The sequence below is a fragment of the Battus philenor genome, unplaced genomic scaffold (genome assembly GCF_028537555.1).
Source record: "Battus philenor isolate CCGP_79_NKW_IND1 unplaced genomic scaffold, ilBatPhil1.0.hap1 SCAF_3, whole genome shotgun sequence".
In the NCBI taxonomy this organism is placed as follows: domain Eukaryota; kingdom Metazoa; phylum Arthropoda; class Insecta; order Lepidoptera; family Papilionidae; genus Battus; species Battus philenor.
The window spans coordinates 3689326-3702338 of NW_027181693.1; the positions used below are offsets into that span (position 1 = coordinate 3689326).

Below are 13013 nucleotides of genomic sequence, written 5' to 3' on the forward strand. Positions count from 1 at the left end.
ATGAAATAAGTAAATATCATAAGAGAATAAAGTAATAAATGAAAAACAATAAGTAAGATAAAGAAAAAACTAAATATTAATAAATATACCAAGTATAATATAAACAAATGTCAGCCCATATACACCCACTTCAAGGCGTAGGTCACCCCCAAAGATATCTATGGGGGGATTTACCACAATTGGTTTACCAACTCCTGGCGGGTTGGCGAACGTTGTGTGACATTATGATAATCAGAGGATGCTACTGCCAATCATTTACTTCTTGTTCGTGAGCAGAGGCCATCCCATATAATGAATACATAAAGTGTGAATTATATAAGAAAGTATCTCGGTAGTTCAACCCGCGATCTACAATCGCAGTTCTCACTCCTTCACCGCTGCTCATATAAATAATAACAGCACCTAAACATATTTAAAATAAATGTTTAGGATTTTAAATTCATAATTCAAAAGTTTAAATATTTATATTAACTATTTTATTTTGGCATAGATAATATCAAACTATAAACGTTAGTATTTTTTATCAAAAGCATAAACAAAAAAATCAAAAATTCATAATATCTTTGTTCAAGTAAGCATTAACATGCGCTTTTGAATCTGGGTTTATTTTAACATTATAAGTAGTAAGCTACCTCCGGCTCGGAACGCTCATCTGGTAAAAACAGCCGGCATAAAACTCAACAGTTGCTTCGAAATGAAATTTAACAAATAGCAACAAAAAGCTTTGTAACAAATTACAATAATAAAAAAGTAGGTGATACGTATAAAATATTTGTTTCTGTAGTCATTGTCCTTTTAATATTCATTTATATTTTTTAAAAATCTGTAATAATTATGAAATATTGTATAATAGACGGACAGTTTTATTACTTACACGACTAAATAGTGAACGATGTTTGATTATGACTATTTTAATAAATTTATTATTCACAGCTATCAAAAATAACATCGTAAAGTAATATTGTTGCCTTGAAGTCTAAAATAAATGCAATAAGCACTCTTAATTTTATATAATAGTTTTATTTGATAAGAGAATAAAATATTAGAAATTAGTTCTAGGGTTATACACCATAATTTATGTAAAATACGTAAAGAATCCTAAAAGTCAAGGTTCTTTAAACTTGTTTAGACGTCCGGCGATTTCGAACATTATTTTAAATCGATAATGTTTGGTAATATATTATTAAGAAATAATAGTCGCTTTTAACGAAGAATTTAAAAGAGAAGTTTATTTTAAAAAGAAATAATTCGTTTTAATTTATATTTAAATAAAAAACATGAGGTTCGCTAGGACCTGGGCTCATTAGAACACTTAAAGCTCAAACCTGTTAATTTTATTTTAATCAGTGAAAGGAGTTTCAACGAAAGTTTGCAGAAAATTTAACTTACGTACAAATATGGGTCTATATGTGACAAACAGGAAATTGAATGCAGTCAAAAACAGTGTCAAAAATTCATTAAAATAATTTGCAGACAACGAATGTAATTTATCACAGACATTATTATAATTTCTTTTGAATAACCGGTGAGGTTATACCAGTTTACTAAAAGTTAACCTAACACTATTAAACAGTTAATAAAAGAAATAAATACAAAGCATGAAAAGGCTTGTTTAAATTAACTGGACGTTTAAAAGTTAAAAGAGGTTTAAAGAGAAAACACGATAAAAACCGTATGGTGCAGTTCAAATTACACCAATACAGAATATAATAAATTCTTTTTCTTAACAATTTTTCAGAATGAAATAGATTCATTGTTATGATTGAACACCATCGCTTAGAAATGAATTAGCTCATATAAACGTAGTTGTAGATTATATTTAACATCGATATTTCAGACAAGTTACAATTATTATGAAGCGTGCTATGTTGACAGTTGCTGAAAGATATCAAACCATGTGGTTAACTGTTAATTTTGTCAACTCTTTCCATTGTTATCAAAAATAAAAACTTTCCTGTTCAAAAAGCGTTTAAAAAAATTACATCAATTCGAAATTAATTCCTGTTTTATTTAAGAGTAGTTTGTTTCTATACAACAGGACGGAATTAAATAGTTTAACCAAAAAGATTTTGTATTTAATTATGTTAAATGATGATTATAAGATTTTGTTGCTTTTTAGAAAGTAATAACAGCAACAGGCTAACATATGGTTCTAAGTTTTAATAGACGGTTTAGTTTCAGTACATTGTTCTGAAATAAAAAAATGCAAACGGTTGGGGAAGCTTGACGGCGTGTACTCACGAAGGGCATTGCGTCGCGGCGTCCACAAAACTACCGTGAAACAAAACGTACAGGAAACAGGAGAGACGTCTCGGTGCTGAAGCCGCAGCACTCGCACACTGTTAAGTAGCACTCGTCACCGCTCTCCTCGAAGGTCATGACGCGCGCATCGCACGGGCAGCCTTCGCCCACTGACGGCTAAAGCCACTCACCGGTCCGCTGCCGTTGCCTGCCTTGTTGTCCGGCTCGATGAGATCTCCGTAGGCCGGCATCGTGTCCGCAGACCCCTCCTCTTCGGTTGTGTCGTTGTCGCGCGAATGCGGAGGCGACGGTGAAGGCGCGCCGCCCGACAGCCGCACGCGCGCTAGAGCCACCGCCTTCTCCAGCGACCCCACCTCGCCCGCGCCCCCCGCCGCCTCCGCCTCGTCCTCGTCGTCGTCGTCGTCGTCGTGCTCCTCCGAGAGGCAAGCGGAGGCCTGCGACACGAACGCTATGCGACGCTTTAGAGCGTTGCCGGGGCTCGGCTCCTCCACGGGCTTCGGAATTTCGGGAGGCTTCGTTTTGCGTTTCCAGGCCTCTTTCGTAAAAGGCCGCGTTGCTACTGCATGTTCCACCGCGATGGGACTAAGCAAAGGCTCCGGGGATGGCGTTAACGGTTTTGGAGAATGTCCTGAGTTTGTTGTATTTTCAGAATTTATGTTTTTACTTATCACAACGGAATCGTATTTTGGTGCTTCTAGTTGCGGCGGCAGGGGAGTAGATTCTTTAGGTTGTGATGCCGATTGAATCACTTCTTTCGTTTTTGTCGACTGATCGGCCGCTTGGTATGTCAAAATAGCTTCTTTTAGTTCTGTATTTGGAATCACTTCTTTTGACTCCGCAATTGCTTCATTTGAATGTGAAGTAAGTGGAGCCATATTTTTCGACTTTGGTGACGTGGAAATCACTTCTTTCGAGTCAGTGGTCGACGGTATTGTTTCTTTCGACGGCGATGAAATGACTTCTTCCAAATGTGACGTCGACGAAGTCGCCACCATCTCCTCTGTTTGGGTGGGATAGCTATCTTCTAAAGGAGGTGAAAGAGGAGGTAAATCATCATCCAGCTGATATGTTGGATACGTAGATTCGTCAATTTGAGACGTCGACGGAGATGAATCTAAGGGTGGCGTCGGGGTCGATTCCTCGGCCCGTTTCTTACCGATCGCCCCCATGCGTCGCATGAAGCCGCCTTCCTTTTTCTTCTTGTCGATGCCGGGCGAGCTGTCGGTGCTGCGCGAGGCGTCGCTGGACGTGTCGGCGCGATATTTTTTTATTTTCTTACGCATCGTGCGTTCGTCGCGCGCGATGTCGCCGTCTGAGGCGGAGGACTTAGTGGAGCCCGAGCGTTTGATCGAGCCAATGTGGAAGGGCGAGCCGGAGCGGAACGGCGAGCGCAGCGAATGCAGCGTGCGGCGGAGGCGGGAGGGGGCGGGGACGATAGCAGGAGCGGGGGCGGGAGCGGTAGCGGAGTCATACAGAGTCGTATTGTGTCCGTCCATAGCGGCGATTGCGGCGGGGCGAGCGCGGCGCACAGACTGCCGGACCGTCAACCGACAACCCGCTCCTACTAGAGTCGGCCTTGCTCCTGATCGCCCGAGCATGAACCATGGATAAAATTTCGACTAGCCCTGCTGCGTAGGACATCACGAAGCCTGTGCAAACGCTCCAATAATCCCCCGCGCATTGGATCATTTAGAAACGAATTGCGAAAAGGTTATAATCTCACGGCCGGTCCACTATACCCGGTGGCAGGAATAAACGAGACGATTACGTGAAAGTCATTTTCAATTTAAAATTTTAAAAATTTTAATACCCGCTGTTATTTCATTCTGCATTTAATTTTCTCTATAGCAAAAACAATATGGGAATGACGTAGTAATCTATATATCCTATAGATTTTAAAATCTCTTAAGAATATTAATATACTTATTAGGAATATTACTGTTATATTTTATAATAGTAATATTTTTTTAAATAGAATAATTTTTATTTCTGTTGTCATATTAAGATTCGCAAATTCTTTTGTAATTTAATTTTAAAATTAGAATAGGCGATTAATACGTAAGCTAATAAAAGAGTATTTTAAGAAAGTGACAACGTCATTAAGATGTCAAAAATTCCATAATACAAAAAAAAAATAAAACAGTGTTAAACTAAATGTTAATTACGAGCCTTTCTGTCTGTGTTAAAAGAATTCGGAGTCCCAAAAATCTCAAAGAAATATAGATATATCGATCAGGAAATTAAAAAAATATATAATATGAAAAAAAAATCCACAAAATATTTAACTGTAGGCGGAATATTATTTCTTAATAATTTCTTCCATAAAACATTGCAATAGGAGGATATAAAACAGACTAAAACCTCTATTGAATTTATTTTATCAAACTTGAAAATAAAATTGCCATTGAAATTTGTTAATTAATCTAATTTTTATATCATTTTTACAAGATTGCAAAAAAATCAACCAGTTTTCTATTTACGTCATTTACAAATTTCTTCGATTAATTATGTATGCATATATGTACATGATTGTATTTAAAAACAACTGTTTTTAGGTTATTTCCCTACGTCACACGCGTAACAATTTACGTGACTAAGAGAAATTTATTTACATAAGAAGGTAATTGGATTTATATTTTAGTGAAACTAGGACGGGATCGTTATTTAGTAACACAAGCGTCGATTTAAGATTTGTGATCAAATATTTCGTGTAAGGACATCGGCGGCGGTCTTCATTGCTATGTGACCCAATGGCGCGAGCTATTGAACCATAATTGTAAATACGGGCATTTGTATGGACTCCTTGGAAACGGAAGGGAAGCCGCATCGGTGCGGCCGTTAGTTTTGATATCGACCGTCATTTTATACACCGGCTAGGAGAAAATCACGATAAATGATTCATGTCCACCCAAAAGATACGTTACTGGTGTTCAAGAAATACTGGTACAAGAAGACATTTGACAAGTTTGATATTGTTCGAGAATTGACTAATTAATTTACCGTCTATACGTTTAATTACAAAAATATTATTACGTAGTCCACACTATTATATAATTGAATCGGCGCAGGCGTCATGCGTATCGTGATGAAACTGATATGAAATTAATAGGATTTTCGCCGATCGAATGCATATAGAAGGATTTAAAGCCACCGATGCTCCATTAAAAGAAAATTACAGAATCAACTTAATGATTTTATGTGCATCAGTGGTGTAAGTTAATTTTAAAATTATTGCAAAAACTGTTCTGACGAATTATATAAAAATTAAAATAACATTTTTGAGAATTATTCTGTATTTAAATATGACATTATTGTAGTAATTTTCAGGAATGATTTAACACACTTATGTGTGATTTCTGAAGGTAACTTTTAAAGGTTAGTCGCAGCGTGATTAGGTCTCCCACCAGATGAACCAATGACATAGTCAAGGTCACGGGAAGTCGCTCGACGCTGGGATTGCAGGACCGGTCATCGTGGCTATCTTGCAGTGACTGTCTATCAGCTGATATGATGCTAATGATGTTCAACCTAAACGGTGTCTTTACTCCGATTATTTCTTACTATTTTTAACCTTTTATGCAAGAAAGTTTTCATAACTTCTAACTCTCGGAACGTTGAAATTATAAGGATATTACCCTTTCATAGTATGTTTTAGAGTCCAAAATAAAAAAGTAAAAAAAGTTATATACGCTAAAAGGATTTTGTAATTAAAAATCTGCGCTATCGCTTTATTGCCATGAATAAGATACTTAGTATGCAATCCGCTTTCACGTAGTAATTCTTAATTCCTGTCAAAGCTATTGGACCGTTACCAATATAGAAAATAAATACAACGCGTTTTGCGGTGATCATTTTAATTATCGGTTTAATGTCTTATTCAAACAAAACTATACATTATATAAACAACGATTACGCACAATAATAGAGAATAAATATAAACAGCAAGACTAACAATAACGTGCTGACATATTAATTCTCTAGATAAATAATATTTTTTATCTGTGTACGTCTTAACATGTTTTTTTTATTTCGATTGACGTAAATGTTTTGACAGTCAAATTTATTTTCACCCAATTAACTCTGTAATTTCTATACATATCGTTCCATTTTATATTTATATTATTAAATAAATATTTATATTGGTTAAGGAATCCTAAACTAAAATATTAGATAAAAATAATTTTAAAATAAGTAGTATCATGTAAGTAAAGTATCATGTAAAATAATGATGTGAAACAATTTTTATTACCTTCATCCGTAAAAATAAAATATTTTGATTATTGTTTTGTAACTAAAATTGTTTATTATTTTTCATAAAATTCATGCAGAATTGCTGCTTCATTTCCACAGGTAATTAGATATTTACAACAATATGAAGGAATTTAACGTCTTAAATTTAGGTTTTGAGCTTATGGCGTTTTACACATAAAATAATACTGCAACATTATTAAATTTAACGTTATGTACTTTATATTTACTTTACATTAAAATCATTCATAATGATAACCAAAAATAAATTGCGCCGCTTATATAAAAAACGAAATTCTTCTAAAACTTGCTTAAGAGTGAAATAGGCCCATTAGAATTTAAATTAGTACCTTACAACATTTCGGTTACAAAATAATTCATAATTATAAAGCCAACCGGTTCGTTCTTGGAATTTTTCCAGTTGACTACATTAGTGAATCTATTTCTTGTTTCATTTGTTGCGTATGTATAACATCTTATTCTTTAATCAAAGTATTTACGCAATTCTTTATTGCTTTAATACGCGTTTTTGTTGAGTTATATACGAATTTTTGATTAAACTAGACACATAACAAAATATCTTTACTTATTATACACATTTGAATTGGAGTGGCAGTTGGCAGGCCATATAGCGAACAGAACAGACGACCAATGGGGTCTTAAAGTTCTGGAGGCTATGGACCGGCATGCGCAGCGTAAGACGCCCTTTCGCAAAGGTGGAAAGGCGGTATTGTTAAGGTTGTAAAAGACGCAGGATGCAAGCCGCTTCCTATTGGTAATTTATAAGGACACTTATGTCCAGCATTAAACGTGGGATGGCTGACGAAGAAAACGATGACATTAAATAATTAATATTGTCGACTGTATTCGTATTCATGTCGACAATATTAATTATCGACGATATTAAAAATCCAATAACATAACAAATGTGATAATTAAATTAGTATACTTTGTTACCACTACATTAAACTAAATTAATTACAACTCGGTTACAGTGCGAATGAAGTCATACAACAACCGGTGAAAATAGTCAAAGAAAATTTTTATGGTGCTGATCTAGCTGGCTTTCGTTTAGACTTTTTTTTTATTAAGCGTTACATGTTTTTCTCAGTAAATTGCATTATATTTAATTGCATTATTTCTGCCATAATCATCGTTTTAGCTCATAACCTACTGTAAAGCATAGACCTGCTCTAAAGATAATGAGAGGATATATTATAATCGACATGCTTCGCAAGCAGGATGTTGATAGCAGTGTGGTATTATGGGAAACAGAGGACACTACTGCCCATTCTCTGAAAACTTATTTGTGAGCAGTAGCAATCCTATGTAATTAATGTGAAAACAAAGTGTGAAATACATAATATTGTATCCCGGGAATCAAACCATATATCGCAAGTTTCAATCCTCTATCGCTGGGCTACCACTAATCAATATTTATTTTTAGTTATTGTCCACTATATAGTTTTTAAGATAACCAATAATTATACCGTTTGTAATTTGTATACAAAAACTTATAATACAAAAAAATTAAATTAACAATCAGACGAGCCGTTTTTTGGCCCTAGCATCCTCAAATTGGAGTCTTAAACGTGTATTTAGTGGCAGCCTAGCCAAGGTCCATTGCGCCTTGTCACTTTATGGAGAGTTCTCCAAAGAGACCTAAAAGTTTGATGGTCTTGGAAACTGGAATATGTAATATGTACAGAATTGTTGCAGAGACTCCCGAGAAAATTCTGGAGTTTAGTTTATGTAAAGAAGTCTAATTTAAGCGCCTGGCAAAAAGCATACAGCATTTGTCCATATAAGTATAAGTAAAAGTAAAATTATAACAAAAATTGAACTTATTTCTAGATATTTTCCAACGACTATTCCTTAATAATCGCTTTATTGAGTATTGTGTGTCAATATGAACGATATCAGATTAGATTGGGTGTGGCAACCGAATGGCTCCCGAAAATAAGCCACTTAAAGATAAAAAGGACAACGCATTGCTGAGCCCATTGTCCCTGTTAAGGACGCTGGACGTAACACGAGTATTGTGCGGTCCAAGGTATACTGCTAAACCGATAACATTTTATTTCTGTTGATTTAGAAGCTTAATCATTTGTCACATTTATTTCAAATTATATCAGCACGTAATTGTTTTTCTTCAGTGATTCATTGCTGTTTTAGCCTACTCATTCCCCATTCCGTGGTAGTTAGATTAAATATGTGATATTTTAGAGATTAATATAAATTTTATTAATTTGATATGTTATACCACAGACCGTACAAGAAGAGCGACAAGACATTCTGTTTACTTTAACATTTCAAGCTTTTATACAGTATTTTGCACGATGCTCTTCTTAACTCTATAAACAAATACGTGATTTGTTTTCACAGTGACATATGAACATATGATTTATTTTGTTATGTGTGAACCTCAATAATATTACTGACTTTTTTGACAGTCGTCCTGACTGTCAAAATGCAAAACAACATGGCCACCCATATTGCTGAAATACAGACTAATCGTACCATTTTTGTACTGTACAATAACAAGTCATAAATAGAAATCAAATGAAATAGACAAAAAGATGTACAATCAGCGCTCTTATTGAAAACGGTGGTTTTTTTTTCAAATAACATCGGTGCTTTACAAATAAAATCTGTATTGTAATCCAGTTCATTTTGATTATTAAAATGTTACTAGTTTGGAGAGTTCAAGTTGTCATCTGCTTATTTTATTTCAAGTTAGCCACTTAATTGTTGATTATCATCATCATCATTTCACCTGTAAGAGGCCCACCGCTGGACATGTGCGTTCGCCATAAATTTCTAATTGACAAGTTTAAAAGCAACTGACAACTGACACCTGCCGACGAACTTAACAAAATCATATATCCTCCTTGTGGTTGCTAGTTATTATTTTATATTATTCACATTTAAGTTTTAATTTAAAGTTTGCAATTTAGGTACATTATCTAAAAAAGCTGTAATTTTTATATTAAAATGAGTAATTTTATTCATATCCATAGCAGTCTAGGTAACCTTATTTATTTTTAATTAAAAACAAATATTGGAATGAAGTTATATTCCCAATTTATATAAAGAAAGATATTAGTACGTTACTATTTACAGATATTTATAGCATGTTCAAATATAATATGCATCTGTGTGGATAGCGGAAAAAACATGATAATTATTTTACTTGTTAACAATTTAAAAACATACATGTGTAGCATATAAAACGCTCGCCGAATTTTACACGTTTCCACTAATATCAATATTAGCATGGCTCAATAGATAATAATTTCAATAACTTAATACTTATTTCGATATTTGAGTTTTTGACTAAGTTACCTATAATTATAATGTAATTGGGATTTGATGCATTGCGATTTTCATTCGTCATGTTTAAAGTCTATGCGACGTCTCTTTTCAAAAGATCTTGGTTCGGCAATTAGCTTATATTTACCAACTTCATTCAATTAATTTTGTTTAGGTCCAGAGACACGTATTTAATAACGTGATTATATCTTAAAATAATAACACCTATGTGAATTATTTTATCTGGTACGTCAAATATTTTTGACGGTTTTTTGATGGCCTTATTAGGCTTGTGGTATAAAAAGTTATAAAAAGAAGTTTAATAAAATTGTAACACATTAAAGCCGCATAGCAGAACGATTAAAGAGTTTAAAAATAGAAAAAATATACATTATCAACATACATTTTGATTAATCAATGTTAAATGCAGTATAAATTTATTTTTATTTTATTTAATATTCTTTTAGACATACATAAACATACATACATATGTATATAACATATATATTTATAATAAATAACGTATAATACAAATTATAAACATAATACAATAATAAATAAAAACATCTAACTGATTTCGATCGAACTTGCCTCAGAAAGAAACAGAGGAAGAAAAAGAAATGAATTAACAGATAGATAATTATAGGTCTAGTAAATAGTTTTTATCCATTTTCTTGAAAATAGGTAGTGAGTTAGCACGTCTTATATTCAGCGGTAAATCATTCCACAATCGAACGGCCTGGTCTGCGTGGTTAAAGAATTGGCCATAAACGAGGAAGAATGCACTGGTATTTTTATTCTTTGATGATCTAAAAGACCTCTAATGTGTATCCTGAAGAAATTGAAACCTTGATTTGAGATAAGAGGGAGTGAGTGGATTGAAAAGAATATTATAGAGTAGATAAAGTATGTGAGCATTCCGGCGAAGCCTTAATGGTAACCGATTGAGCTATATAAATGTTATTATTATGTTTTTATCTCCGTTCCTACTGAACAATCATCATTATATAAACCTATAGCTTCACGCGACCTTAACTATAACGACGTAGTTAAAGTGAAAAATAAAGACACGTATTTTTAATTACATTCATACAGGCATCACCAGTGTCAAAGACCCTGCATTGGCAATAAAAACAGCAAGCGCACGAAACATTATGAAACTACCTTTATAGACATGCACAGCATATGAACACATTAAAAAATATTTCCCAGGTCTACATCTCAAATATATTACAAATGGTGTTTCAGATTAAGTTTTGATACGACGTAACCGCGATACGTTTGATTTGGTTTACTTACTATCAATCGTCCATTATTTTGGTTTTCCATCGCTTCTTCGGCCAACATATGTAAGCCGTTATATATCACACATCTATGCACGCACTCACAAAACAATTGTCATTATTAATAGCACATATGACGTTACTTCGTGGTTTTCACGAAACTATTTTAAACATCGGTAATAAAGAGAAAGAAACAGCTCTTCTGATACTGTTAAGAATCAACAAAGATGATGTACATATGTAGAATATTTCTTATTTACTTTATAGAATCATTGAAACACTTCAGCGTTGGATCACGTCCGCTAGTACACAGGTGTGAATCGAACATTTCGATACACTATCTGCGTCGTATTATCGCACGTTATCAACGGAAACGTTTGCTCATTTAATTTATTTATTTAAATGTTTTTTTTTAAACACGACGCACGGTTCGGATTCGCCCTCCGACGGGAATTCATGAATCGAGCCCATTGTTATGCAAACACTTGTTCATGAGCACACGAAGGTAGATAAGTTCATATGACAATATATATATTATCACTTTACCCTCTAATCGTTCTACATTCCCTCACCGCAACGTAGTAAAGCGATGATCTTTTACGTCACAAATATTTGCATAAAAATAAAAATGCATATTATAATTAAACATTTACAGATATAACAACTTTCGTGTAAAAATTTGTAACTATACATTAAAATATTTGACATAAATTATTTATTTAACTACATTCAGACACATGGTTCCCCTTTACATTTACATTAGAATATTTTAGAAAGAGCTTCCATTCAGCGCTTTCCAACGACCTTAATACAGTCTGTCCACCTTGTGGGCTTACGTCCTACGCTGCGCTTGCGAATCCGTTGTCTCTACTGTAGAACCTTAAGATAGCAGCGGCATTCTGTTCTCCGCATTACGTGGCCTGCTCACAGGCAATTTGAAATTGCCAAATCACTAGGCTATATCGGTTAACTTTGTTCATCTATGGATCAACTCGTTCCTAATTCCATCTCGTGGAGAAATACTATTTCGGTTAAATGTATATTCCTTATTAATGTTTATATTTAATAGGTGTACAAAAAACTAAAAGAGTTAAGATGAATTTTATGCAATCATCAAACATCGTAAATAAAATTTGAATCTTTAACTAAACGATCACATCTATCAACTGTTATAATAAACATCCACCCTTTGTGGAGATGATTGATTGCATTAATGCGAAAATAGCTTTGTTTGTTTTCTGCGCAAAATATGAGAGCATTTAATTGAAGTAATTATAATATATAATTATATTGCAGTGGCGTCAAGGTTCTGGACCCACGGACCGGTAGGCTTAACGTAGGGTGTCCACCCTCGTAACGTAGGGTCTCGTTGGAAATTTATGAGTGAGGCCTTTGTCCAGAAGTGGACCTCCATGATATCGAATATCATTGAATATAGAATAGATTTTTTTACAAACAAAAGAAAGAATTAAATGGGAACCTGTCGCATACAAAAAAAATAACATTTGTTAAACACAAATTCTACAATAAGAATGTGCACAATTTAAAATATATATATATATATCCATCAGAAAAAATACTATAAAACAAAAATCATATAAAAATGATAAATAGGTCACTTTTATGACATGATTAAGTTTCATTCCCGTCAAGCGGTTAACGTAACTTCAAATTATCATCGCGTATTATATAAATATATTTCGAAACATGCTTATTAATCCAAACTTGTTTAACTACTTCTGCCTTATCATTTTGTTTTAATCATTATAATTAGCTTAAAATATTTTTAGCAATAACTCACGCAATAATTGCTTTGTGTTCATATGAAACTTGAGGCTTATGTTATTCCGACGACAAATGATATGCTGTACTTTGATAGTGCGTTGCTTTTTGGTATAAAAAATCTCA

The 13013-nt window shown here is 33.8% G+C and overlaps 1 protein-coding gene across 6 annotated transcripts in view; it reads right to left on the reverse strand.

Moving 5' to 3' along the window:
• Positions 1-13013, reverse strand: part of Rab32 (RAS oncogene family member Rab32) — a 31756-nt gene that overhangs the window by 14718 nt on the left and 4025 nt on the right. The window contains exon 1 of one of the 6 annotated variants that reach the window (XM_068770078.1): positions 11122-11553. The exons of 2 other annotated variants lie outside the window; for them this stretch is intronic. In XM_068770078.1, coding sequence (XP_068626179.1) covers positions 11122-11169 — 48 coding nt within the window. In that variant the 5' untranslated portion in view covers positions 11170-11553. 3 more of the 6 variants (XM_068770075.1, XM_068770077.1, XM_068770080.1) reach the window with 3 other exon arrangements.